This window comes from Artibeus jamaicensis, unplaced genomic scaffold (genome assembly GCF_021234435.1).
Source record: "Artibeus jamaicensis isolate MK-2021 breed Jamaican fruit bat unplaced genomic scaffold, CSHL_Jam_final scaffold_625, whole genome shotgun sequence".
NCBI lineage: Eukaryota > Metazoa > Chordata > Mammalia > Chiroptera > Phyllostomidae > Artibeus > Artibeus jamaicensis.
This window is the reverse complement of record NW_026522051.1, coordinates 4,730,672-4,758,519: the sequence shown is the minus strand read 5'-3', so window position 1 is coordinate 4,758,519 and position 27,848 is coordinate 4,730,672. Positions and strand designations below refer to the sequence as shown.

General features: G+C 59.0%; 1 protein-coding gene across 1 annotated transcript; it reads right to left on the bottom strand.

Annotated features, from left to right (window-relative positions):
* Positions 1-651: 651 nt before the first annotated feature.
* On the bottom strand, positions 652-27,745 carry RGS5 (regulator of G protein signaling 5). Its single transcript, XM_037149444.2, has 5 exons — positions 27,606-27,745; positions 14,842-14,961; positions 9,975-10,036; positions 4,223-4,389; positions 652-2,143 (listed from the first exon to the last, which is right to left on the bottom strand). The coding sequence occupies exons 1-5, from the start codon at positions 27,647-27,649 to the stop codon at positions 1,982-1,984; spliced, it is 555 nt and encodes a 184-aa protein (XP_037005339.2). The 5' UTR covers positions 27,650-27,745; the 3' UTR covers positions 652-1,981.
* Positions 27,746-27,848: the final 103 nt, after the last annotated feature.

Genomic DNA, 27,848 nt, shown 5'->3' with positions numbered 1-27,848 from the left:
GGTCTCCCGCCTCTGCCTCCTGGGTCCCCCCTGCGAAAACCGACCCCACAAGCCCTCCCGCCGCCGGTGAACCCGGTCGGCCTGTGTCTCCGTAAGGCCGCCCCTCTGGGTGAGCTCCGTGATGTCCAGCTAATTCTCTGGGCGTTTTCAAACACGTAGCCCTTTCCAATAGTGTGAATAAAGCATTCCCATTTTTAACTAAGTCAAACATTTTCTCAAAAAATCTTGGCATCCAGGGAAAAATAAGGAACCCGGGTTCTTGGATCCCAGCACCGCCGGCGGCCCTGGCTGCTGGGGCCGTGGGGCTGGGAGGGGTGCCGGGAACCCCCCACTGCCGGGCAGCTGTGTGGGTGGTTGGGGTGTGACCGGGCCTGGCTGCCCACGGGACGTGGACGGACTGACCCCGAAGTCCCGCCCCCGAGCAGAATGCAAAGTGGACGCCCAGGTGCGGACGCCACTCAGCCTCTGCAGTAACTAGAATTGGGGAGGTCCAGGAACCCTCCTGCGTGTCCGCCGGACGAACACCGGAAAGGAATGGCTCCCCTCTCCTTCTCCTTAGGAAGTAACCGGGGAAATGGGCCGCGGCCTCGGGGAACCAGGAGCGGGGGGAGGGAACCAAGACCCAGGAAACCGAGACTGGACAACGAGACCTTCCGCCAAAACAGCTCAGGGTTTTATTCGTCCTCAGGAACACTCTCTTTTTAATTTGCTCAGCTGCCTCGTCTTCCTCACCCTCGTCCACGGTTCGCTGTGATTCTCCTTATTACTAAACCAGGCAAATAGCGACCTCACCTGAACACATCTACTCGTGCTACGAAGACGCCCTAGAGACACTACAACAGAGTTAAAACTGTGAGCTGTGAACAGCGCCGTGGCCAGCAATGAGCCGTGCGAAGCGGGTGGGGGTGAGTGTGCGTGGGGGTGACGCTTTACCAACACGGGCGGAGCGGGGGGGGGTCGGGGGTTGCGGGACGGTCACGTTCCTTTGGGACACGCAGGGACCTTTAACGCTGCCCCTCGCTAGGAAGCCCAGTGGGCCGGCAGGTCACATTTCCCCCGAGATGACTTCCTGTCTCTCACGATCGTCACGTACCGAACACGCAGCGTCACGGTGCGGTTCCCCGGCTCAGCCCCCTGCCCTCTAGACTGTGAGGTCAGAAACAGCGGTTTTGTTTTTACACTCGAGTTAAAAGTGTCAGCATTTTACCCTTACACGGACTTAAAATAGCGGGGCCGCTGAAGCTTTGGGCCCACGCACTGGAGGCTCAGACATGTTTACAAAAGAGCCCCGCTGTCAATCTCAGGTCATTGACTGGATGCAGAGTTTGGCGACTTGGTGGGGTGTCTGGGGGGGCAAAGGAAGAGTCGATGTCAGTTGTGTTCAGATGGATTAACACGGCACATTCATGGGGCCTGGCTTCTGACCTCCGCCTCCATGAAGATTCTCTAAGGGGCAGAACAATATTGTAAATGATTTGCTTAGGAAACCGGGGAGTGGCTGCCTCCAAAAATGTTCACCACCGTTTACAACCAAGGTCAGAAATACCCAGGCCGATGATGCCCCCGGTCCGCAGTGAAAACCACAAATGAGGCCAACTCCTCTCACTGGCCGTCGGGCCCCCACAGCCCCGTCCCCTGTCCAACCAACCTCGGGTGACCTGTGACCTAAACCGAAGTCCCCTGGGTCGGGGGCCTCACACACGCCTGTTTCCTTGCTTGGGGCAGAATCTCCCCGGGATTCTGAGCGGGGTTTGACCACAATGTACTGAGTAGAGCTTAATCATGAGTCGGGGCGGGAAGGAGAAGCCGGGAAAGGACATCTGTCAGACAATAACCGTCCCACACCGCGCGGGCCGTGCGAGGAGGCAACCGCCAGGGTCCCCCGTGTGGGTGTCTGGGAGCGAAGCCGGGAAGGGGAGGCGGGTCGTCCGTTGGGGACGCCACCGGGCGGCCTCGGAGGAGGCACTCACGGTCGCCCCGGCTACTTGAGGAGCTCCTGGAAGAGCTCGGAGCGCACGAAGCGGGGCAGCGAATCCTTCTCCATCAGGGCGCGCACTCGCTGCTGCGCCACGTCGAAGCTGCTCAGGGAGGGCTCCGCCAGGCTCCTCACCGTGAGGTCCTTCGTGAAGTGGTCGATGTTCACCTGCGGGCGGGGCAGCGGGGCCGCGATGAGCGAGGGTGGGAGGTGAAATTTCTCAGCGACAAAGCACACGACCCCGGGGGCTGGGGGAGTGACAGACTGAGGACTGTCGCCCAGGCCGGGCGGCTTGGCGGGTGGGAGTGTGGTCCTGTGCACCTTAAGGTTGTGGGTTCGATCCCCGGTTGGGGCACGGACGGGAGGCAGACGATTAATGGTGCTCCCTCACATCGATGGACCTCCCTTTCTTTCTTTTTCTAAAATCCACAAACATATCCCTGGGTGACGATTAAAAGCAGAAGTGAGAGCTAACATTGATACTTTCCAGGCCGGGGGCAGCCACTGTTGACTCCGGTTAAGTGTGTGACTCGGGTTAAGACGCAGCCAGTGAAAGGCGGGCACTCGGTGCCAGAGTCCCCTGGCTGCAGACGCACGTGAGCCTCACTGACCCCTCTGGACCCGGAGACTCAGACTTTCCTTCTAACGGGGAAGGGAAAACGCAGACACACGCGTATCAAGGTGACGTGGCTTCCCCAAGGTCGCAGAGCCAACGGGCACGTTGAGACCAGAGCCCCAGACTTTGAATCCAGGAGCGAGTGCATCGCGTAGCTCAGAGGATGCAGGCCAGGCCGCACGTGAGCGCCCACGGCCCCTCGAAAGGGGGCCGCCGTTTGCTGGGGCTGGAAACTCAGCCAGGATTTTGTCTGCTTTGCAAGGCCATTCTCAGTGTCTCCTCATTTCGGGACAACGCCAGTGTCTGAGGAAGGAGCCCCGAGGACCGCGTCTTCCTGGGGCGCAGACCAGCGAGCCCGTCACCCAGACGGGCGGCTGCCACGCCCAGAGAATGCAGTGAACCCCAGAGTTCCAGGAAGGGGAACCGGCTTGGGAGGAAATAATCCCTGCACATCCTCGTGATTTCCTCGCTAACATCACAAACAGAGACTCGTGGTGGCAGAGACAGGGGGGCCCAGCACCATGGCCTCAGGAACAGGGGAAGCGGAGGGGCAGAGGAGGAGGCCGGAGAGGGTCCCAGGTCAGTCTCCTCCACAGCAAGGCTGCGCCCAGGTCTCTGGGGGGCCCTCACCTTCTCCACCTCGCCCTCCGCCTCCCACCAACGGCTCCGCGTCGGGGAGCGCGCCCCCTGGTGGCGGACAGGTGTATAGTTCGTCTGCATAAATTGGTAACCAGAGTCTGGAGAGCCTAAGAGAGAACAGGCGCGCTGTGGGGGTGGGGGGTCCCTCTCACACCACGTCCGAGGTCAGCTCCTGCCCATGGGGCTTGCTCAGACCCCTCCTGGCCTGACCCCACATCTCCTGAAACACTCAACGCCCAGAGGGGTCTATGGGGCACCGTGGGCACAGTGACCAAAACCTCGTGAACGGCTGGCTTCTGCGGTGGCCGTCCGGAGGCCCCCGGAAGGCTTTCCGACCCCTCTTCCATACACAGCAGAGGGCGGCTAGGCCGCCCCAAGGCTTCTTTGAAGTCGACGCCCACCTCGTCTTTAGTAACCCGTCAGTGGGATCCCGTCTCCCAGCCCCTCCCGCCCTGTGCCGTCTGGGGCCACGCGGACTTCTGTGAGCAGGGACCCTGCCGTCCCACCCAGAGAGTCAACGGCAGAGGCCCGGGGGGAACCAAAGGGGGGCGAGGGGCGCTGAGGGATAGAAGGAATTCCAGGAAAGGAAAGGGCGGGGGGGAGGGGAAGAGGCAGGTGAGGGTGGGAATACTCATTAGCGTTAACTAGTTCAGACACGGACGCACCCACTGTGTAAGTCCACCCCTCCGCCTGCGGGACCGTCTTCCCGTCCCCATTTTCACCAAAGTGGGAAGTCACGGGGCTCAGAGAGACTCACAAATCCAGCCCAGACGGCACGACCTGCGATTCCTACCTGCTGCCGCACGGGGCCCCACGCTGCGGGCCCAGGGTGGGGGCAGGGGCAGGTTCGCACCCACGCGGCCACGCTGCCTGCCTGTGCACCCGGCAGGTGTCCCGACCCGCGGGGCAGGGGTGAGTCCTTTTCCGAGGGGTGGCTGCTGCCCACCGCCCCCTCCAGGGCCACGCCCTCCCGCCGGCCCCTCGGAACCAACCTCCTTGGGGGCCTCGGCCCGGATGAACTCTTCATAAATCTTCTTCGCCTTCTCCGCTATCTTGTCCGGGGACCTGGTCTTCTTGAAGTCCTCGCAGGCCATCCAGAACTCCAGGTTCTCCTCGCTGAACTCCGACTTCAGGAAACTCTGGAAGCTGGCAAGTCCGTCTAGCGAGGAGAACGGGGAGAAAGGCCGAGATAACACAGATACGTCTGTCTGTCTACGTGTCTGTCTGTCCACCTGCCCGCCGATCACTGCAGCCTGCCGTGCGGCCTGGGCTGGCTCACTACGTACTGATGTCCTGTCACTGGCTGAAGAACCTCACAGAGTTCCCTCCTTTCCTTCCCCTGGAAAACCGAAGAGGCAGGTGTGACTAATGCCCTACTTTACAGGCGGGGGCAGGGAGGTCACGTGACCTGCCCTTCCCTCCTGGGCGGGTGGGAGGCAGAGCCGGGCCCAAACCGGAAGGCCGTCTGTCTGCAGGTGAGGGGGCCTCAGGGCGCTGTGGCCAGGAGTGGGTACTTGCTAATTTTGGATTTCAAGTAGGAAAAAAATACATGTAACACTCGGCTTGGGAGTGTAAACGAGCGTTGATTATTGTGTATAAATGACTTACAGTTCGGACTTCCGCCAAGATGGAGGTATAGGTGGATGTGCCGTGCCTTCTCACACAACCAAGTTTAGGGACAACCAAATATTAGCACCAGAGAACACAACCAGAACACGGAAAATTGAATTTTTCGGAAGTCCGTTAACAACAAATTCTTCAGCCCGACCGGTAAGGGGCGAAACCGGCGTCTCGTGAGGAGTTGCACGGAGGGCTCCGGTCGGACGGACCCAGGCGCGGAGTCCAGACGCGCGAATCCAGACGCACGGGTTCCAGGCCCAGGGTTGGACCTAGTGAACGACCGAGCAACCCACCGGGTGAAAGACTGCTGAGGAGACAGTGGGGAGGTGGTGCTGCGTGTTGACTGCGGTTGCCTGTCTGCGGGCGAGCGGACGGGCGAGGGAGTGGGCGGTTGGACCAGCCACGGTGGGTAAAGGGCGCCGCCATTTCCCCGCTCTGACCACGCCCCCACATATAGCGTCACAACCCAGCGACCTGGGAGTCCAAGGCGCCGCTTCTCACATTTAAAGGGCCAGAACAGACCTAAAATGTCACAGGAAGACCTCAAAGCCCCAGAGATAAATCTAAGCGACGAAGAAATAGCAAAACTCTCAGACGCACAGTTTAAAACACTGGTCATCAGGATCCTAACAGATCTGGTTAACTATAGCCACAAATTAGAGAAACATATGAAGGCTAAACTAAGGGAAATTAATGGAATTCCACAGGAAACCCATAGAGATGAAAAGGAAACTGGGACTCAAATCAATGGAGTGGACCAGAAGAAAGCGAATAATGGCCAAACAGAAAAGAGTCAAGGAGCAAGAATTCAAAGAAATGAGGGAGAGTCTTAGGAACCTCCAGGACATCTTTAAACGCTCCAATATCCGAATTATAGGGATACCAGAAGGGGGAAAGACACAACCACCAATGGAAAAATTATTTGAACAAATAATAAAAGAAAATTTCCCCAATCTGGCAAAGGAAATAGACTTCCAAGAAATCCAAGAAGCTCAGAGAGTACCAAAAAAGTTGGACTCAAGAAGAAACACACCAAGGCATATCATAATTACATTAGCCAAAATTAAAATGAAGGAGAGAATCCTAGAAGCAGCAAGAGCTAAGGGGACAATCACCTACAAAGGAGTCCCCATCAGACTGTCAGCAGATTTCTCAAAAGAGACCTTACAGGCAAGAAGGGGCTGGAAAGAGGTATTCCAAGTCATGAAATCTAAAGACCTACAACCAAGATTGCTCTATCCAGCAAAACTTTCATTTAGAATGGAAGGACAGATAAGGTGCTTCTCAGATAAGATCAAATTCAAGGAGTTCATCATCACCAAGCCCTTATTATATGAAATGTTAAAGGGACTTATCTAAGAAAAAGAAGTTAAAAAAACATGAACAGTGAAAGGACAACAAACGCACAGTTATGAACAACCACACCTAAAACGAAAGCAAACTAACAGGACAGCTAGATCAGGAGCGAAATCATAGAAATGAAGATCTCAAGGAGGGTTAGCAACAGGGGAGTGGGAGGAGGAGATGGGGGGAGAAGGTACAGAAAATAAGTAGCATAGACAGTTGATAGAAAATAGATGGGGGGGGCAAGAATAGCATGGGAAATATAGAACCTAAAGGACTTGAGACACATGGACATAAACTAAAGGGGGGTAATGGTGGGGATGGGGGGCAGGGTGGAGGGGAATGAAGGGGGGAATAGAACAACTGTAACAGCATAATCAATTAAAAAAATAAATTTAATTAAAAAAATAAAAATAAAAATAAAATTAAAAAAAAATAAATGACTTACAATTCTTTTTTTTCTTTCTACGGGTGATTTCTGAGCAAATCAGGCCCTGCGATGGGTCATAAGTAAGTGACATAAACGAGGCCCTGCCTGATGGAGTGGACAGGCTGTGGGGGGCAGAAGGAAAACGACCACACGAAACACATGTGCACAACAAAGGAACCAGCGGGAGAAAACCAGCGACAGAGGGACAGACAGATAGACAGATAGATAGATGGACAGATGGGAAGAAAGGCCCTCGCCTGCCTCCGGGAGGAAGTGACCTCGGACTTCAGCCCTGAAGGACGCAGTGGGAGGGGCCTGAGGCCGAGAGCACACCAGGGGAGGCTGTGCCCACCAGTTACACATTGGTTCTAAAACAAACTGAATTCACCCTGGCTGGGGTGGCTCAGTGGATTGAGCACCAGCCTGTCAACCAAAGGATTGCCGGTTCGATTCCCAGTCGGGACACATGCCTGGGTTGAGGGCCAGGTCCCCAGTAGGGGGCGTGTGAGAGGCAACCACATGTTGCTATTTCTCTCCCTCTCTTTCTCTGTCCCTTCCCCTCTGTCTAAAAATAAATAAATAAAACCTTTAAACAAAATAACACGGAGTAAATTCAACACGGTTGTAGCTACTCTGACCCTGTGTTCCGTTAGCCCTGTGGCTGGAAGCTCCCACTGTTAGGTGAGGAGTCGCTGGCTGAGGGCGCGGGGAGGCGCTGGAGGGAATATAGGGGAACCCTGTACACTCTCACCGTTTCCCCCCTTTCCAAGTCGACTACGTCTCTCTCTCTGCACTAACATGTCTTAGCACTGAAATTCTAATGAATCGGTACCTACATAGAGAGAGTCACTTCCATTTCTTATCTAAGGGTGGAGGGAGGCTTCCCGGGGGGGGAGAGAGAGAAGGGACAGGCCTGCTTCCTCCTGCGGGTCTGCGTCTCAGCGTTTCTGAGTCAGAGCCCCCGGCACCTCCCACCCGTCTCGCTCACCCCGGTAAGAGCTTCTGTCCCCTCGAAGCCCCAAACCTCTGCACACAGGGCCCTGAGCGTCGCTGTGGCTGAAACGAACTGTGTGAGGGGACATAATTATATCTCCTTCTCCTTCACGGCCTGAACACCTGGGACCAGTCCTGCTGATTCTCAGGCTTCTTGACAGCAATGAACACCTGGCCCAGGGTCCTCAGAGCTCACCGTGGGTCAGTGTCACCTGCCAGGTGGCTGTTGGCCCCAAACCTTCTGTTAGACAGTGAATAAGTCACTCAACAAACACCAATACCGTTCTCTGAGTGAACCTCATGGAATTCGGGGCTCGATAAGCAAAATGAATTTGTTTGTCATACACTGAGTCAGTGAACATTGATCAGATGTGTTACATGTGCCAGGGCAGGGTCTCTGTTTAGCACAAAAAAACCCTGAAGAGGATAAAAAATGGGTGATTGAGAAAGTTCCAAAAATGGAGGCGTCGGTGTTCTGCCTCCGAATGTCAGATACCCAACATCCTGCAGGGAGGCAGACGCCGACCCAGCGGAACAATTAAAAAATGTCCGTATGATTTGAACACACATTGCTTGTTATCTACTCCGGGCTGATTGGTCTTGAAGATCCTGTGAGAACTTCACCACAAGAGTTCACATTCCATTTTTGGGGTGAAGATGGAGAGATATGGGGTGGATGTCTTAAGTAGAGTCATTTTTTTTAGTGTGAATTCTTCAACAAATATTTATTTTCCCCAAACCGTGCACTTCCTGTTGTGAAATTTTCTGGATCAAGAAGACCAAGTCCCGGAGGCCAACCGAGTCTGTAGCTGGAGGAAGTCGATTTATAAAGAGAATACTAAGTAGCAAATAGTACAAAGTTGCAAGTATTGAGCAGCACAATCAATGTGCAGACAAATGTCTCAGGAAGCTCAGAGGGAGGAAGAAGGACCAGACACTTAGTATTTACATCAGCTTTCATAGCGCAGGGAGACTTCCACAGAGACCTGAAGTCAGAGCACATACAAGAATCACTCGACCAATGCATAGATAAGTAGAACCACAGACCAACATTTCTCTGTCTAAAGTCAATCAATCAGTAAAACAAACAAAAAATCCAGACAGAGGGCGGGAGGGCAGTTCATTGTGACAGCTGACCGGCCCGCCGTTACTATGGAGACTCTAGGGTATCGGGGGTTGGCGTTTGACACAGGTGGCCCCGGAAATACCAAGGGCTATGGGTCAGGGGAGAGGTGGGTTCAGGTGTCTTGGCGTTGACCTGGAAAGGCATCTCACTGGCAGTTTTGTCCGGTCTTGAGTGAAGCCACGACATGCGTGCTGCCAGAAGAGCAGACTGGGGCCACGAAAGCAGCAAACACGCCTGCTGGCCAGGGCATCACGGCGTCTCACTGACCCATCGCGAGGACCAGCCCAAAGGGGCAGGGTCACTGTTACACATGGAGATATTATCCTGCGGAGGTTGCGGCTGATCTGAGAGATACAGACAAACTCTTTTCTTAAATGTTGTTACGTGCATTGGGCACACAGGTTCAAGGCCGTGGCTAGCTGAGCGTTCAGCCCTAACGTGGCAGCCGTCAGCTTGCTCACAACACGTCCCTTGTTAGGGTGCGTGATTTTCTACAGTGCACGCTATCTGGGAGATACCATGAACTCTGAAGTCTGTGTTGCTGCGGCAGTTTTTTCATGAACTTCGAAGTCAGTGTTGTGGGTTTTTTCCCCTCATTTACTGTTGAAAATGGCTAGAAAAATATATCAATGGGATAATCCAAGAAATGCTGAGAAAATCCAGTGAGTGCTACTGGAGTCGCTTATCAAAATAGCTTTGCAAGAGTCCAGAGAAGTATTCATGCTGCGGGCACAGCTGCATGTCTGCGGAGCTGATGCAAACGTTTGCAAAGCCAGTTACTGAAGATTCTGATTAATTAACGTTGAAGACCTTTTTTGGTTGCATATTTTAGCAATATCCACATTTCCATTATGTGAAAAGAAAAAAATGCATTTTATATGTTTTTACATTTGTTGAATAACTTCTAAACTATAACTGAAAATAAATGAAAACTGTGTATTTTATTACATAAATACGTGCAAATTTGCAGTGTTTTGAGGTTTTTCCTCGTATTTCAGCACCTACTAGTAAGGAACACATCTCTCAGATACACGTGCCCGATGCAGTAATTTTTGGGGAGCACGTGGGTCAGGACACAGGTGCCCCCGTGGACGGGCGTGGGCGTGGCCTGTAAGCCTGAGTCCCGGCTGTCCTGTCCTCCCGCCACCCCCCCCCCCGCAGCAGCTTCCCCAGTGGAGGCCACTTTGGAACACTGGGAAATGCCGGCGTCATGACGACCGGTCGGACTCACAGTTGTTCTGCAGCAGCTTGTCCAGGGAGTCCCGCCACTGGAGAGCTTCCCCCGGGGCAGGCCTGTGACGGGGGGAGACAGAACAGGGACAGCGTTAGAGGGAGCTGGACGCGGACAACGCCGCGGACCCGCTTTGCACAGCCCCCCGGAGTGCGCACGCGCGCGCACACACACGAGAACCACCCCACGCAGGAGAGCCACAAGCACGAGGGGGACTGACAGCCGGGACGGGACAGAGGGGCTGGGTCGGCTGCTTCGTACGTCTTCCCCTCTCTCTGGACGACTTGGCTTGGTGGGGCCCCTTCCAGAAGTGGGGTCTATTTGGGGGGAAGCTGCGTGTGACATTCTGGTAGAGACCGTGCCCGTGGCTCCTGTTGTGGGTTTTTTCCCCCTAAATGGGCCTGAGTGAAGTCGGGCCCACCCCACCCTCCACCGAGTCCTCAGAGCGCTCTGACGCCGCGCCCACCACCTCTCCAGCGAGGCTGCTGGAGGTCGGAATGTGTGCTGGGGTGAGTCTTCATTCTTAAAAATCTGACTGCATCTTTCTCGCCCAGGTAGCACAGGCTGGTGACCTGTCACAGACCCTCGGCTTCCTAAGGAGCAAGGCGGTTCTCAGTGGAGAACAGGGCAGTCGTTCGCCAAGGGTCCAGACTCCACTGCGAGGGGAGGGTGGGGGCCACCCGACCAAGGCCCCTGCGCTGCATTTCTTCGAAGGCTCGAGCACTCAGTGCCCTGCGGCCCCCCCAGTTACCGCCCATTTCTCCCCGCCCCCCCCGCCCCCCCAGGCCAGGGCACCTCGGGCAGGGCTGTCGGGGAGCTCGGCTGGCGGTGCCGTCAGGGCCGACCTGCTCACGCTGGGACGTGACTTCTTCATCGTCACCTGGACACAGACTAACGAGGCCTCCATCAGAACAGTCAGGCCAACAAAGACGTTTCTCCGAATCGGACTTTCTGTGGCTCTCATTTATTTACTTACTGTTCAGACAGAACAGGAAAAGCCCTGCTTCTGGGTTTTTGAAAAAACAACATCTTAGGGCTCTAACTAGACAGAGGAGAAGCAGCACCTGGTGAGGCGCCAGGCGCCAGTCCTGCCTGCGTTTCCGTAGGTGGTGGCGGCCCCTGCGTTCTGGGCGGGAGTCCCGTGCGTCACCGGTTCTCACTTCCATCTCGTGACAGAACACACAGACCTGGAGACCCAGTCCCATGACTAACACTCCACGAAGCGTCAGGTTTACTGTGTGACGGTCACACACGCCAGACGGAGGGTGACGATGGAGGTGAAGTGCCGCAAGGCGCTCAGGTGTCCCAGGGCAAAACCGCAGCCCCGGTCCTTGGGAACTTAATTCCACTGATGAACTGCCTTCCCCGCCCAGGGCAGGCAGCGCAGGAAGAGAAAGGATGAGCTTACGAGTGTGTCCCTTCATTTTCTGCCTCATTCTACCGCTGCCCAGAGAAGGCCCCGATTCCCTGGGCTCCCACACTTGTCCCGGCTCCTCCGTGTTGCCCCGAGAACTCGTCCTGGTCCGTGCTCTTTCGTGGCTACGTTTCTGGTGCTGGCCTCACACACCTTCAGGGCCAGGGCTTGGACTTTTGCGCGTGACAGACGCCGCCACGTCCCTGTTGATCACCAGCAGATACCGCAGGACTGAAATCTCTACGTGAAAGAAGCAGGCCGGCGTCCCGCCCTGAACCTCTGATTTTATAAGTGTTCTCGTGAAGTCACCTTCCCCGTCCTTCTCCCATGGTGGCCCCAGTCGGGCACAGGAACAAGAAATGCCACTGACAGGTGCACCCGCCTCAGACTTGTCCCCGAGTCCAATCTGTCCCTGAGTGAGCGTCTGGGAGAACCAGACTAATGCTCACTGTCGGGGGCACATCACAGCCCAGATTCGATTCTTGAAAGCACGCGTGCACCGCCCGCTCGGGGACTAATTAGTCCAAACCGATCCCAGGACACGGTCGAGCAAGACGCGGCTGGTGGCGGCGGGAGGCGGGGTGTCTGAGGCCCTCCTCAAGCCTGACCTCCCTCTTCCGGGGCCTGGGTGCTGACAGCCACGAGCAGCCCCCGACTTGGACGTGAATGTGCTCAGCCCCGGAGCCATCCCCTCTCTGACACCGAGCGGCTGTGACCGTGGAAATGTGCGCCAGCCTCTCGGAGCACTTGGGGGGGGGTCTCTGTCCTCCTTAAACAGCTGCATGGTCCCCGCATCTACCTGACACTTCTGGTATAGTCCCCACATGCCCTTGCTCTCGGCCCAGGAGGCAAAATGCCAGCCCCTCACTGGCACCTGCAGGCATCCAATCTGCCCTTGCTTCCCCCCCACCCCCGCAGAGCGAGGGGGTCTCAGATCCATGGACGCAGAGCCCCTACCTGTGACCGACAGGGACCGGGCACCGGGGAGGGACGCAGACGCGAACACCTGCCACGCACACCTGCCACTGTCTGCGGCCCAGGTGGCCTGGCCAGACGCCTCTCCCCTCACTGCGCGGCTGGCCATGTGGCCGACAGTCACAGGGCTGCGGAGACGCTTCCGACCACCCGGCCCGGGACTGCCCACGCGTGGGGTCACCCGGGTGTAGCCGCTAAGAGGTAAAGTGAGGACACACAGCGGAGCCCTAGTTAGCGGTGTGGCGGGGAGACGACAGAATAGAATGCACAGGGAGAACGTCTCTGCCGGCCCCCAGCAGCTCGCCCTGCGGGCGGGAGGCCACGGAAACAGTGCCTGCGAACCAGGTCTGCGCGGCTCACTCATCCGTGTGCTGTCTGTCACGAGGACCTGCGGCCAAGTCCACGGGCCGTCCCCAGGGGACCCAGGACAGCGGGCGAGGAGGACAGGCTGAGGTGGCCCGCAAAGGCTGGGGACCAGCTGAGGGCGAGGCCTGTGAGTGGGCCGCATCTCAGTGCTGGGGCTGGGAAGCTGGAGCAGGGGCCCTCCACGCACAGAGCTCTCCAGCAGGAGAGGGCGGGGGCGGGGGTGGGCGCGGAGGGGCCCAGGGGCTGGGACAGTGTGGGTGTGAGCACTGGTCTGTTCCCCTGGGGCCGGGAACAGAGGGGCCACCTCCCCCGGCCGCTCCGACCCAGGCAGGGAGGCTGGTTGGGTGGTACAGACGGAGGCAACACCTCTCTACTTTTTCCATGGTTCTATTTTTTTTCCTAATGAGAAGAATAAAAATATATTTAAAAACCTAGAATACTCTTTAAAAAGAGAACTGCTTTTTTTTTTTTTTGGAAAGATAAAAGGGGTTAAAAATACCTCCTGGCTGCAGAGGGTTCATTCTATCCTCTGAGGTTTGTTTTCATGAATAAGAAGCAGCACAGAGGAATTTTGAAGTGGGGACCAGGGAGGTCGTCGAGCTGGCCTGGACCATGGTCCCCGCTCGTCAGCCCGAGAGGCTGGGAAACCTGCCCAGCAACAGGCGGTGGGCGGCCGGGGGGCCGGGGATGCGTGGGAAAGCACCGTGGACGCAGTCCCCAGGGGCGTGAGGAGTTTTCCAAAAACAATTCCAACCTCTGCAAGAAGAACTGGAAGGCAAGAAAACACTCCAGTAATAGCCCCAGGTTTCCTTCCCAAACTGCTTCTCCCTGAGCCCCTGCGGCCCCCAGGAGTCCGAGTGTCCCTGGCAAGCCCTCGGGGAGTGCGCTCCCGGATTCACTGGGGAAGGGAACCGCAGGGGACCGGCCAGCGTCGCGCCGCCTCCAAACAGACTCTCTGACCCGTTAAAACGTTAAAACGGGTCTCCTCCTCCTGGTGGCCGCACCCCACCGGGATCAGCGTCCCCTTTCTGAGGGCGGAGAACTCAATTACGCCTCCCTTCTGGCGGGGGGTGGCTTTGAAGTAGTAAAAACGGGAGAGTGGAAATAGCCCCTTGGACGCATGGAAAAAGGATGAACAAAGAGTGACCCATCTGTCTCCCAACCAGGCCACTCTGTTAAGCACAAGGTCGTCTGTCTGTTCAGAAACAAAATGAGTCAATTTATACACATTGTTAAATCTAAAAGGAAATGGAGGTTAAACGGGGTTCCTCTGTTTTTGCCCCACTCCTGGGGTCCCCTCCAAGCTTCTGGGTTGGGGAGGCGGCTTCTCCCCTTCCACCTTCCTCCCGGGCCTCGCAGGGAAGACTAGGTGTCACTGTCCCACCAGGGACGGGCTGTGCAGAGGCCAGCGGTGTGGACGCTGGGAGTCCTGCCGTTAAGTCGGGTGGAGCCAGGCCCGAGGGTGGGCTGAGCTCCCCGCCTCCCAGCTCAGTGTTTAGAACCTCGGTTCCCCCCTAAACGGACGGGGGTGCGTGCGGGGAGCTGGGGGTGAGGCACAGCGCAGAAGCCCTGTCGTCAGAAATTCCGATTTACGGGCCGGGGGGAAATTGCTGGATTTGCATTGATCTGAAATAGCAGGTCCAGGGCTCATGCCTCTGGCCGGGAACAGTCCTTGTCCCCCTGTGGGACCGGGAGACGCAACATCTTGGGGAAGAAACCGAGGGGTTAAATGGCCTGCCCCGACCCGGGCATCTTCCTCAAGGGGGTTTGCCCTGGTGCGTCCCTGCCGGGGAGGGCGAGGCTCGGAGACCTCTGGCAGGTGCGCACTGTGGTCCCCTTTAATTGGGTCACAGGTGGTCACCCGACCCCAGAGCAGCAAGCGACCAGGGGACAAGGTGGCTGGTGCCACCTTTTAAGGTTTGGTCCATCTCTCCACGAGGTCCCAAGGGGGGCCTCCCCTTTACTTTGCAGTATCCAGCCTACGTGCAGACTTACGCTCCAGACCCAGAGTGGAGATTGATGCTTAGGTGGCAGCAGTTTCGGGGGGCCCTGAGCTCAGTGGGCAGCCCGAGGGGTCTGGGGGCTGGGGGCTGACCCACACCCACGACTCACTTCTGGGCCTTGGCTGGCTTCTCCGCCTTCTCCGCCTTCTCGTTGTACGGGATGATGAGGTCGACGGCCGAGTCTGGCTTCTGCAGCAGTGTCCCCAACTTGATCTTAATCTCCTTGGCCCTGGAAGAAGAGACAGAGGGGACAAGGGCGCCCGTGAGCACCCGGATCTGAAACGGACGCTCCCTCCTGTGCAGGACACAAAAGGCGCAGGCGCCACGCGACTGCCACGGCAGCCAGGATGCCCCTGCAGGAAGCGGGGCGCTGGGGTTCCAGGAGTCAGCGTCACAGAGGCCGTGCACTGTCACTGGTTAACACACATCGCCACACCCTCGCCTTAGTTCATACGTGTTACTCCGCTTCACACACGGCAGAGGTGGCGGCGCTGTTCCCATCTCACAGGCGAAGACACGCACGGTGGAGAGTTGAAGTCTCCCGCGGACGAGGACCCGGCCCATGAGGGACGAGGTCCCGCTCGGGGGTCCACAGACGCCCCCCGCCGCACTGCCTGCCGGGTTTCTGCGGGCTCTGGCCGCGGCTCGGCCGTCAGCAAGACGCCCAACACGTGAGGGAGGAATCTGCTTCGACTTCCGGGCCTCGGTTCCGTCGGCCATGAAACGGCGGTGCACTCGCGTCCCCCGGCCACGTCCCGCCGTGGACTCGGCCTCTCCCCCCGACGACCGTCCCGTCCGGGACCGGCCGCCCGTGCACCAGGCTTGACTTCTCCCAGCCCCTCACCCCTCGTGGCTCCAGAACGGCCGCTGCAGCGTCCTCTGGGCCGTGGGCCCTCCACGGGCCACCCTCCGCGCGTCAGAGGATCCGTGTGGTTGGCGTGCCGAGTGCAGCTCCATCACGGGATGCGATACTGGTTTCACAACTAACCTGCTAAGTGGTCTGTTATCTTGCCACGTGTCTGAACTCAAAAGGAAACCCACCAAATCTTTTTTTAAAGATTTTATTTATTTATTCTTAGAGAGAGGGGAAGGGAGGGAGAATGAGAGGGAGAGAAACATCAACATGTGGTTGCCTCTTGTGCGCCCCCTGCTGGAGGCCTGCCTCGAAACCCAGGCACGTGTCCTGAGTGGGAATTGAACCGGCGACCCTCTGGTTCGCAGGCCGGCGCTCTGAGCCACAGAGCCACACCAGCCAGGGCGAAAACCAACAAATCTTAAATATGAATCCACAGGACAAGCTGTTGTAGACGGGCAGAGCCAAAAAGCCGCCCGTCCCTGTCCCCTCGACATGTCACACGGGCCTTTAACGTGGAGTCCGTGACACGGCATGACAGTTGCCAACGTGTGTGTGTTTTTCAGGGTGCGGCGAGAACAGCCCGAAGAGGGAAACTGAGTCTTAAATGCCTTCTGACCCCTGCGTGCAGCCCGGTGCTTAGCAACACAGTCAACACACAAAAATATTTGCCACAGCAAACTAAAAATATCTCGGTTTTGCTGCTCACAAATCCCCTCACATTTGTCTCCCAGGCAAGGCGGGTCACAAGCAAAGCCTCAGGGGCCTCGGGTGGGGGGGCGTGCACGCTGCGGCCAGAGCGGCCCCGCTGCTGTGAACACCGCGTCACCCGTTCACCGGGGACGGCGGGGGGACGGCCGCGGTAAGGAAGGTGCGTGAGAGAAGCCGTCGTGGGTGAGAGGGGGAGGAAGGTGCGAAAAGCTGGCCTGTGATTCACAAAAAGCCGTGACCTTCCATCTGAGGCACCGAGACAAGCGCCGGAGAAAAATGCACCGAAAGGAAGTGAAGCCGGCGAGAGCTCGAAACTGCCACTTGGTTCTCCCCCGTGACATAAACAGGGACGCATGGGACAGTAATGCGCGTCCGGACAGCGCCATCCGAGGAGAGCGCTTCCTGCCGCGTCCACGATTTAGCTCAGCCTCGGCCGCCCTGCCTCAGGCAGGCGTTTTTCGCGGCCCCACAAGGGACACACTCGCGAGCACTCGCGGTTCCCGCCTCCCCCCGTGCGGCCCTTCCCACCTGCTGGGTGCAGTTTTAATGAAGTTCAGAGGAAGCCAATGCTTTCTCTCAATGACTCACATGAGCGATTTCAGTCTGCAGAGGGTTTGAGTGATTTCGGGACGGTGCAGTTTTTCATCTGTGTCCTGGTGGGGACGCAGGCTGGGAAATGCGACCTTGAAAGGTCCTGGGCCGCTGGGCTCCCTGCTGCCTGTGGGCACCGAGAGTGGCGCTACCTCCCTGCCCTGCACCGAGCGGAGGAGGCCCAGGTGAGTGAGGACAGAGACAGCGCCGACTCGTTAAAAATACAATATTCGAGCCAAACTGTCCCACAGCCACCGAGTTATGAAGTCCTGGGCTTGGTGTCTCGAGGGTTATGGAGCTGCCCCTCACCTTGGACATGCGTGGACCAGCTGCCCATGGGGCACACACGTGTAAATCACATGCTAGGCATTCCCGGGTCATCGATAGAAGCAGGCGGGAGACGCTGACGGTGAACACAGGCCACGACCTCAGGGAGCTCAACCGCACACTCCTGCGGCAGCAGGAAGACCGTGCGGGCGGGCGGCCGTGCCCGCAGCTCCGCTGGAGCCCCGGTTTCCTCCCGGCCCTCACACCCCCGGTCGGCACACCCCCGCCCTCACACCCCCGCAGCGTTGTCGGTTCTCTCCCATCAGAATGTCTGGCCCCCAAGTGCACACGGGCAGCACCTGCTTTGTTCACAGTTCCCGTCTCAACCCAGGGCCTGGCACTGGCCCGAACACGGCAGGTAAACACGGTAGCCACCATCATCACCACCACCATCATCCCCGTCACCTCTACTTTAACGCTCCGTTCACACCACGTGTTGATGTTCGTGGCGCCTCCCCCGACTTTGGGGACGTTAACACTTAACTGCGTGGAGGTCAGATGAACGAACTCTCTGGCTCTTGCTGATCAGCTCAGCATTTTGGTGAGTTTCTTCAACTCTAAGCTGCCATTTTTCTACGTGAAATGGCGACGGTACAGTGCCTACCTCACACCTGCGTGCATCTGTATGTATATGTATGTGTGTATGTATGTGTCATGAGGCTGAGCAAGTTAACGCATTAAAGGCTTGAGCACGGCACCTGGCCCGGGTTCCTCTCTATTCCCCCCCCCAGGTGTGTCTGTCCATCCCGCCGACAGCGTCCCGCACAGGGATGTTGGCGAATGAACGTTTCTCAAAAGGATAAACACATAGACCAGAACAGACCAGAGCAGACTGTGCTCAGCCCTCGCTGACCCTCTAGAGTTAACGACCCTAATCCTGGCAGGGTGGTGGGGACCCACGTCCCAGACACGCAGGGCACAGAGCGCCACGCGGAGACCTGCCTGTGGCCCGGCAAAGCCCCGCATCCCACGGGCACACCTGCCCCGAACTGAGATTTAAAAGTAAAAATGGCCCTGGCTGGTGTGGCTCAGTGGATTGAGTGCCAGCCTGCGAAGCAAAGGGTCACTGGTTCAATTCCCAGTCGGGGCACATGCCTGGGTTGAGGGCCAGGTCCCCTGTGGGGGGAATGCAAGAGGCAACCACACATGGATGTTTCTCTCTCTCTCTTTCTCCCACCCTTCCCCCTGTCTAAAAATAAATAAATTAAATGTTTAAGAAACAGAAATAAAATAAAATAACAGAGAGAGGGAGACTGTTGTTTTTTCCAAGCACGGCCACGCCCCAGGCAGGGATTCCCGTGGAAAGAAGGCTATTCCCACGGTTTGGTGGCCTGTCCCCGGCCCACTCATCAATCAGAAGAGGCTACCGGGGGCGATGAAGGAGCGAGTCAGGGGTCAGGACACGACCGGACGGAGGCATTTGGCCCCTGGGACCTTCCACCCCGTCTCATCCCGCGCTGCTGGCAGCCCTGCTGGGTTTTGGTAGCTCCGCTGGGAAGCCGGCAACGACCAGTGGGAAAACGGCCCTGCAGCTGATGAAGACAGAAGTTGATGGTTTATTTTGAGGTCCGGAGGCGGACGGGTCAGCAGGCGTCCCCCCGGGAGCTTCACGGGGCCCTGGCAGGACAGGCCACTGCACTGGCCCATGTCACTCAGCTTTCGGTCCCAAGGACGGACTTGAGACTCGCTTCCCCCTTGCACTCCGCTGCACCTCACTAACTTGTTGTCTGTGATACGGAGGAAGGAGAAGCTGGAGAAGGAGGGAGGGAGGAAGAGTGCAATTCACTGAGACCTTCCTCCAAGGTCAACTAGTGCCGCTGTTCGAATTTGTAGGAGGGTCTGACCCGGGGTGACTTTCTTGTCTGAAGGGCGGAATTAGGTTTCAGACCACCCCTCCTTTCCCAGCCCAGTGTCTTGTACCAGCGTCTTGTGAGACTCAAGGTTATTTTCAAGGTTTTACTTATTGATTCACGCATTTGTCTCTCTGTTCGTCCTCTGAGACTCCAACAAAGCCACCGCTGTGCGTCCGGCACTGTAGGGAGGGGGCGTGTTTCCCAAGGTCAAGGAGACCTTGCTCCTGACCTCACGTGGCTTCTGCCACCTTCTAGGGAAGACAGGTGCTCCTCAATCCGCGGCTGCGGCGCGGAGGGGCCCTCCCCCGAAGGTGGCACGCCACAACTCCGGGTGTGCAGCAGAGTGTCCGACCTCGGGCCGGATGGGGCACTTCTCTGCGTCTTCTCTGCTAAGATAGCGAGGCTGACACTATCCGCTGTGCGGGGTCAGCAGGAGAACGAAGTTGGATCTGAGGACCGGCGGGCATGAAGGGGCAGGTGTGAGCCAGGAGGAAGACGGGAAGGGTCTGCGAGAGGTCGAAGGCCGAGGGTCAGCTGCCCGGGCTGCTGCCGGGGTGTGTGAGGGGGCTGGGCCCCGGGGGCCGGGGGCGTGGGCGTGGGTCTGGATCCCAGAGCCGCCGCTCCCGCCGCCCAGCTCCTCAGGTGTCCTTCCCAGGCTAACAGAGAGGCCCACATCTTCCAAAGGCATTTTCCAGAAATTCCGAAGGAGCGGTCAAGGGCCCTGCCTGTGTTGCTGGGTGTTCTTAGCCGGTCCCTTCCCTCCCTCCCGGGGAGCACGGTGGTCTGCCCAGGGGCACTCAGAGTCCAGAGCCACCGCACTCGGGGTGGTTCCTGGTTGGGAGGAGCCCAGTTAGGGGCTTGGGCTCCAGGTGGGGACATGGTCCAGGGACCGGTGCATGGCTCACCCAGGGGACGAGAAGGGTCTGCGGGCAGAGCAGCCCCCTGGACGGAGGACACAGCGGCCTCAGGCTGATGCAAGGGCATCGGTGCACACTGTCAATGCCAGTCCCTGCTGCTAGGAGACCAGCAGATACAAGTCACGACCAGGGAGAAGAGGCCCGAGGACTTGGGGGCCAGGACCAGAGGGGGGCAGGGACAAGTAGCGTCTTCTAAAGGGATCCAGTCGGACCCGTGGGACATAGCCTGCAAGACGCAATCACAGGCACGAGGAGGAGGAGGAGGAGTGGGTCCCCCGGCAGACACCACCGTCCTTCTGCTCCCCTGGTGGCACGCTCCCAAATGACCCCCACAGGTGGCCACGTCCTCATCCTGGGACACGGCTGCCTTAGGGGACCCAGAGAAGGACCTTCAAGGTGGGGAGGTGACCCTGGGCTCTCTGGGGGGCCAACGCCACCTGCAGGGTCCTCAGAAGAAGAGCCACGAGGGCGGAGTCTGACGGCGACCTGAGGCGGAGGAGGGGGGGCCGGGAGGATGCCGACCCGCAGTGAGGGCGGGGTCCGGGGCCCAGGAAGGCAGGTGGCCTCAGGTGCAAGGACACGGCTTCTTCCCTGGAGCTTCCCGAAGGAACGGCGACGCAGCCTTCTCAGACTTCTGTCCCCCGGCAGGACGTGGGCCACCAGGCTGAGCTGCTTGGGGGCCACCAAACCTGTGGCGGTGGTTCCAGCAGCGGCAGGCAACCACTCCAGCCCCTGGCTTCGGTTCTCAGGCCTGGTTAACCGCCAAACACGCTTAGCACAGTCGGACCGTCTTCTCGTGTTCACGCCATCCTCCCCACGTCTGTTCACTGGCCCCCTGGATCTTTCGGCCTTGGCTGACCGTCCAGGCCCGCCGTGCCCTCTGACCTCGCCCCCAGACTCCTCTCCCAGCCCCCCCCCCCGTGCGCTCTTGGATCCACAGGGCCCTTCCGTGGCTTCACTTTTCTACACACGCAGGCGGGACCCGTGTTGGCTTCCTCTTCACGGCAGATGCTGGGAGCGAGCGACTCCCTGGGGTGGGCACATGGCGGGCGTTCTGGTCGAACCGAATGAGACAGCACTGTCCCGAAAGTCGGGGCGAGGGGTTCTGACTTGGCCTCACCTGAGGGTCCCGCAGGAATAAACCCGGGTCCGCCCCCGAGAGAACGTCCCCTCTGGGCCGCCACACTCCGCCGCAGTCCTGCCACCCAGGGTTCCTGGGTGGTCCGTGTCCCCTGCCCTCCGGCCCCTGCCACCTGGCGTCCCCTTTACTTCCCAATGCCCCCAGTGAAGGGCCCTCTTGGAGACCCTTCTGAGCCTCCCCTTCACTCTGCGGGGAGCGGGGGTCCTGCCACCTGCCTGCCCCCCCCTTCAGCACCGTGACAACCGTCAGGCCTGCTCCTGGAGGGGCACATGCTGTTCTCTGTGGACGGTGGGGACGTTGGAGGACAACTGAAAAGAATTTAGAGCCTTGTCCATCCCCTGCAGGTGAGAGTGCTGAGGAAACCCCAGCTTACGGCGCGTGGAAGCCGGTTCCCGCTCAGGACCCTGGGCCCCACCCAGCACCCTGCGCCCCCCACCTCGGGTGTACGGAGCCTGTCCCACTGGCATCTGAGAAGCCCACTCGGCAGACGTGTGCCAAGAGGAAGAAGTGACAGACAGAAAGCCTATGGACGGGGGGGATTTAAGAGACTCCCCCACCTCAGTGGGGGCCTCTGGGGGGCCCCGGAGCCACCCTTTCAGCCTTGGGGGAGGGGCGACTGTGAAAGCCGCTGGGGGCAGGGGCTGGGTCCCCCTCCCACAGTGGGAGGCAGGGGCGGAGCTTAGCAAAGAGGTGAGAGGCTCCGTGCAGTCCGTAAGAGGACGGGAAGGGTGGGTGACAGACTCCAGTCATGCTCTTGGTGACACTGGACGCCCCCCACACCCGCTCCACCAAACACTCCAAACTCGGGGGGTTGACGTCCCTCAGAGCAGTTAGGAGCCCTGGCCTCCTGCCCCCGGGGCCTGTTTGTGAGTGTAAATTACTTAACCGGAGCCCAGTTACTGGCAGAACGAACCCTCGGCCACAGAGAGGGCTTATCCACCCGATAACCATGAAGTTTAATCCCAGAGAAAAACTCGTGGGACCCCGTTTGGCTCCTGATTCAAACGCTCCAGCTGCCGAGAGAGCAGGAGGCAGTCCAGACCCCGCGTCACCGTTCCTGACGCGAGAGAATGGTTCGTCTTTGAGTACGAGCGCGGTTTTTCACGCCGCCGTGTGTTTTATGAAGAGTTGGCATGGTTTTTAAAAACAGGAACCTGCTGAAAGAGTTCTGGGTGAAATGGTAAAAATACGGTGCCACCTCACAAATTCATCGTCATTATTGTCCTCGCCCAGGGCAGGTTTTTCCGAGAGGGAGGGAGGGAGAGAGAAACCTCGACCTGCTGCCTCTGGACGCACTTGGACTGGGGTAGAACCCACACGCTGTTTTTTGGTCTGTGGGATGATTCTCCAACTGAGCCGCCCAGCCAGGGCTCCACTATATTATTTATAAAAGACGCGGTTATGATGAGCAAGTGTGGAGAGAAACCAGTGCAACGATTGTTTCACTGATTTCTAGAGCCTCTCTCTCAGGGAGATCGACACGCTCATTTGCAGGTAACGCCCAGAGAGGGGCACAGACTTCCCCAAGCACACACAGCGAGGAAGGACCGGGGCAGGGGTCCACCCACCCAGGTCCTTCTCCCACACCTTGCTGCCGTTCCCGGGGCCAGGCAAAGGCAGAGGGTGGGCTGAACCGGTGTCCCTCCTTGCTCTGGGTGTCTTCAACGTTCCTAAAAGGTGTCGGTTTAGGAGTCACCATCTAAGGCGGCTGGAAAACCACCCGTCCACCAGGCTTCCGCGCTCTTTACCTGCCGGGGGCTCTGCCTTTACAGCACCGCGCAGACCCCTGCTGCCCGAGAGCTGGCTGGGACTTCAGAGGAGAAAGACGGGGACCCGGTACCTCTGGCCTGCAGCCATGTCCCGTTACCAGGGACCCTGATCTGACGATTAAAGGTTCATCTGGCCAGCAGGACGGACGAACGTCATTAACACTGGCCCCCCAAACCCAAACTGTCCCCAAATACCACCTCTCCCGTGACAGGGTGCAGGCCCGGCTGAACAAGGGAAAACAGGCTAGACCATCCGTCCAGGGTCCTTCCAGACGCAAGGCTCTGGGCTCCAGCAAGGGTCTGCGCTGGGCTTTGGCAATCTGGCCCGGCCCAGACCCAGGAAGGAGGGAGAGGAGGCGGTGACGGGTCGGAACCCGGAGCTGGACCGGGCCTGCGGCAGAAATGGCAGCTCGGCTCGGTGACACCCACCGGTGGCCAAAGGCCTCCCACCCTCGATGGTCATCGAGGGCCCATTACGTGCCAAGACCGCTGCGTGTCTTCTTGGTAAGTTAATTTTTAGGCCGAGGAGATGAAAATCTTTCTCCTGCACAAATCTCTTGAATCTCCAGAGCAGGGAGTGGGATCACTGGAGGGTCTTCTGGGGCGGGGGGCCCTGGGGCGGGAAATCCGGCGTTCCCCCCAGACTGGCCTGGAGAGAAGGTGGGGATGGTACAACGGTGCTGAGCAGTGCCGTGCCCTGTACCCTCGCCCCCCTCCTGCCTGGCCCCGGCCGACCCCTGGCCCTCTCGGGAGCTGAGCCCCGTGTGACTGTCGGGCAGACTTTCCCTGAACCAGGAGCTCCCTGGGCCCCAGGACCCCAGCCCACCTGCTCTTGTTTGCTCAGGACTCGGTGCACGGCGGCTCCTTCACCAGGGGTCCCCGCACCCAGGGCACCTTCTCCTGTTAGGCAGGCGCACAGTTTTGAGCGGCACCGGAGGAACAGTCCACGCTGTTTCCCCGTTAGGACAGAAGCGGGGGCTCTCCTGGCGCCCGCCCCCCTTTGTTAAACGGCTCGTTCTCGGTTGCAACAACACAGAGCTTCACCGAACCCTCTGCAGCCAGGTTCGCCCCGAGCTCCCGGTTCACGCCTGTTCCCCGGAGGTACGACCTGACGCTCCGCCAGAGCTCTGCCAGCTGCCGTCTCTGCCTCCCGGCTCCTCGGACCGTCCGGGGTCTGTCCTCACTGAGCCGGAGTTGGTCTGAGTTAACCCCCACACTTCACTCTGTCCTGGTCCTTTTTCTCCAAGGACCGGAGGGCTTGGGAGGAAGACGCTCAGTCGACTCCGGCAGACCCTGGAGCCCGGGCCCCTCCGTGGCTGAACCCCCCCCCCCAGGAACAGTCCTTAACTCGAGGTCCCGCTTCCAGGCGCTGTCCCACCCCAAACCGCCCGCCCACGTGAGACCCACAGAACCCAGAGGCGATGGGGGAGGGGGTGGGGAGGGAATGGAACACTCGGTAAAATGCGGACCCAGAGCGTGACTTCCCCGTACACGTGTACAGCTCTGGAACGCTCCCGCGTGCCCCGCCTGAGAAGGCCGAGCCCCTGTGACTGTGGGTCACACCCACTGTGCCCCCGGCAGCAGCCGCGCGACCTCAGCAGGAAGCAGACCCACGCGGCGCAGGTGAGGGGTTCGTGACACCCGCGCCCCGCCCTGGGGGGACCTCTGTCCCCAGCTCGGCCTTCACCGTCCCTCCCTGCCCCAGTCGGTTGAGACCACACCCTGGGCATCAGGACGTCAACAGTGGTGGACGAACACAGTCGTCACCGTGCTGGCTGCTTGCTATTAGGGTGACATTTTGGGGACCCTAATAATAACACTTTATATGTCAGAATACTCTCCTCATTTCCCAAAGAGCGCTGTTCACTTTAAGAAATAATCTCCTTCAGAGAAGTTCAAGAGGCCCTGGAAATACAGTGACTTTTCAGAAGAAGGCTAAAATTGCTGGTTGATTAATCACTGGTCGGAAGATAAGCCCTTCAGCTGACTCAGCTCCCTCCCCAAACGGTCTGATCTGCCCCCACTCGGACTCCGACAGGCCCCGGGGGCCAGAGCCCAGGCCGGGGGTGGGGGGCCCTGGCGGCTCAGACTCCACAGAGATGATTGTTCTCTTTAAATATATAAAAATATGCGAGGTCAATTTGGAGTTTTCATCAGCAATCGTCTCAAAGATCTAAATATATAAAGAAAGAATAGCTCCTATAAATACATCAAAGCGGACTCCGGCTAATGCCGCTTGGAACGTGGAGACAGAAATATTTCCTGAGATGAAAGCGCTCTGCGGAGGAGGCCGAATTTGCATCCCTGTAAATCGACCACAGCTGTGCACTCGGCGCGAGGCTGGGCTCCTTCTGGGCGACCTGTCAATCATCGGCTCTTTCCTGCTCCCGAACTTTCAGGGAGAAATGAACCGGGAGAATGTCCCCCTCGGTGCATCGCTCGTTCGGCGCTGGCACCGGCTCCATCTCGCTTTATGTCATCGAGGTGAGACTGGAGGGGGCCGTCAGGGGGCGCGTCACCCAATGCTCACGCTGCACCTCAGGAAACAGCCCCCCAGAATGAGAGACCAGCGGCTCGTGGGTGCAGATGGGACCGAGACCAGACAGAGCCTGTTCTCACCGGCGCTCTTGCCGCAGCGGCGGAGAGTTTGCCGTAAAACACCGATGGGTCTGCAGTGTGTGTGTGTGTGTGTGTGTGTGTGTGTGTGTGTGTCCCTGACTTATTTTACACGGATGTTAAATACCTTGACCTAAGCTTGGAGGCTGGCTCAGCCGTGCTCCCTTAGTAGCCTGGAGAGAAGACCTGAAGGGGGCTGTGGGGGGGTGGTGAGCAGAGCGGGGACGGGTCTGGGACCCTCACTAGTGCAAGCTGCCAGCTCCGCCCCCCGTTGCCCGGTCCCCACAGCGCCCCGGAGGCAGCACTGGCATTGAAAAGGTGACTCCATTTACGACCGACGGTCACGGGTGATGAGGGACACACACGGTAACGGCGGGTTCTGCCACGTGCCAGGAAATGGAGAGGTGCAGGAGCCCCGTGCCCGGCAGCTGTGCCCGGCGGCGTGAGAAATGGCCGCATCAGAGGACACAAACGGGGACTGTCAGTGGTGACAGAGCCCCAGCTGGGCAGAAGCAGGGACAGGCGCGTCCCTGCCGTGTGTCTCGGCCCGTGGTGCACGGCGACAGGAACACAAAGGCAACGTCAACAGTGACGCCGAGCTTTCCACAAGCGCCTGGAGATCGGCCCGGTTCCCCGGATGCCAGGCCATGTGCCACAGGCCGGCGTCACCCCCACTGCAGTCGCCTGGTCCCCAGATAACCAGGCGGCTCCAGCCCTCACAGGTAAGGGCGGGACAGTTCCAGGTGACACGCGGGCGAAAGGCGCCCGTTCAAGTTGAGTGGGGGGAGTTGTGATCCTCAGAGATGCACACTTGGGGGGGGGCACACAGTCGGCCCCTCCTCACGACTGGGGCCTCTGGGCGCCGCTCGCCCGCCCGGTTCTCCCACCCTCCGGCTTTCTAGAGAGCCAGGGACAGGCTGAGAGCCACCAACAGGGACGCCTGCCCTCCCAGGTTGGCCTGACGGCCCATGTCCACTCCCTGGTTACAATGTAACCACTACCGCTTAACGAGCTACTATTTTTATCTCTTTTAAAAATAACCTCTTTTGACACCAGGGAGTAAGGGCGGGCTTTGGAGCATCTTGGAGACAGATCCCTTTGCTATGAGGCCGTCTCTTTAAACATCCTTTGGGGGCTATTTCTAGGGTAAAAGCTGCCAAAAAGAAGACCTGAACTGGGGTCATGAGGACTGGCTGCCCACTGCCTGCACGGCCGTCGTGGGGAGACACGCCGGGGCCACTCGGACGGAGTCGGGGTGCGCAGGCAGGCCTCCGGTTCCCTTCCGTGACCAGTGCTCAGCCCACACCCAACCAAACCCATTCCTCAGAAACTCCAGGGAAGCCCCTCCCCCCGGGCCTCGGGGGGATCGCTGGGTGAACTTCCTGACTGGTCGGACACGGTCCCGATGGCTTAGCCCACCTAGGACCACCCCTCGAGAACAGGGGAGCCAGGGGGCTCGGGGTGTGTCCGTGCCCGAGAAGAACGGTGGCCAATAAACCACCTCCTGTCCCAGGGCCTTGCTCTGCCCGGCATTCCGGCTCCTTGCACCTGGCGGGGTCGGGGTCCAGAGGCACGGAGCGGTGAGAAGCCCCGTGCCCCCCACAAGCCCACTTCCTCCCTCCCTGCTGGCGATCAAACAGGACCCGCAGGCGCCAGATGGTCCCGGCCGCTCCCTGTGCAGTCAGTGGCCCTCCCGCCCAGCCTGCAGCCGACGCCCTGGGCTCCATTTCATAGACCGGAAAACCGAGACGCCACGCAACCCTCTGGTGCTTACACACAGGAACAGGGTGCTCACACAGGGGAACAGGGTGCAGACCGGCCAGGCAGTGCGAGGTGGCATCCGGGACTCTGAACCGCGGCCACAGAGCAGGTGTCTGTGCTGCAGCCGATGCTCGGGGTGCCACACAGTGCGGGGGTGCCCTGCCGCGTCCCCCTCCGGGCCTGGCTCTACAAACCCTCTGTGGGGCACGCAAGGGACCTGACTCCCCCACTGCGACCCAGCCCCTGCCTCCCCTGCCGGCAGGGCCCTCTGCCGCCGCCGCCCACGGTGCCCTCCCCGGGGCAGATGCCACTGTGCAGCCGGACGGGCGCTCACCTCTCCAGGCAGGAGTGGGGCAAGGCTGCGAGGCCTTTGCACATGCTGGCGGCTGGCTCTCCCGCTGGGAGCACCGGGTCTGAGCAGAACGCGTCTTCTTCTTCGAGAATTGAACTGGGCACTGGACCTGGGCCGGCCCGCCGCCGCGGACTATAAGCAGGCCCTGCCTTGCCGCTGGGGGGGGGGGCGGTGGGTGGCTGGCGGCCAATCCCCAGCCAGGGGAGCTGGGGCGGGGGGAGCGGT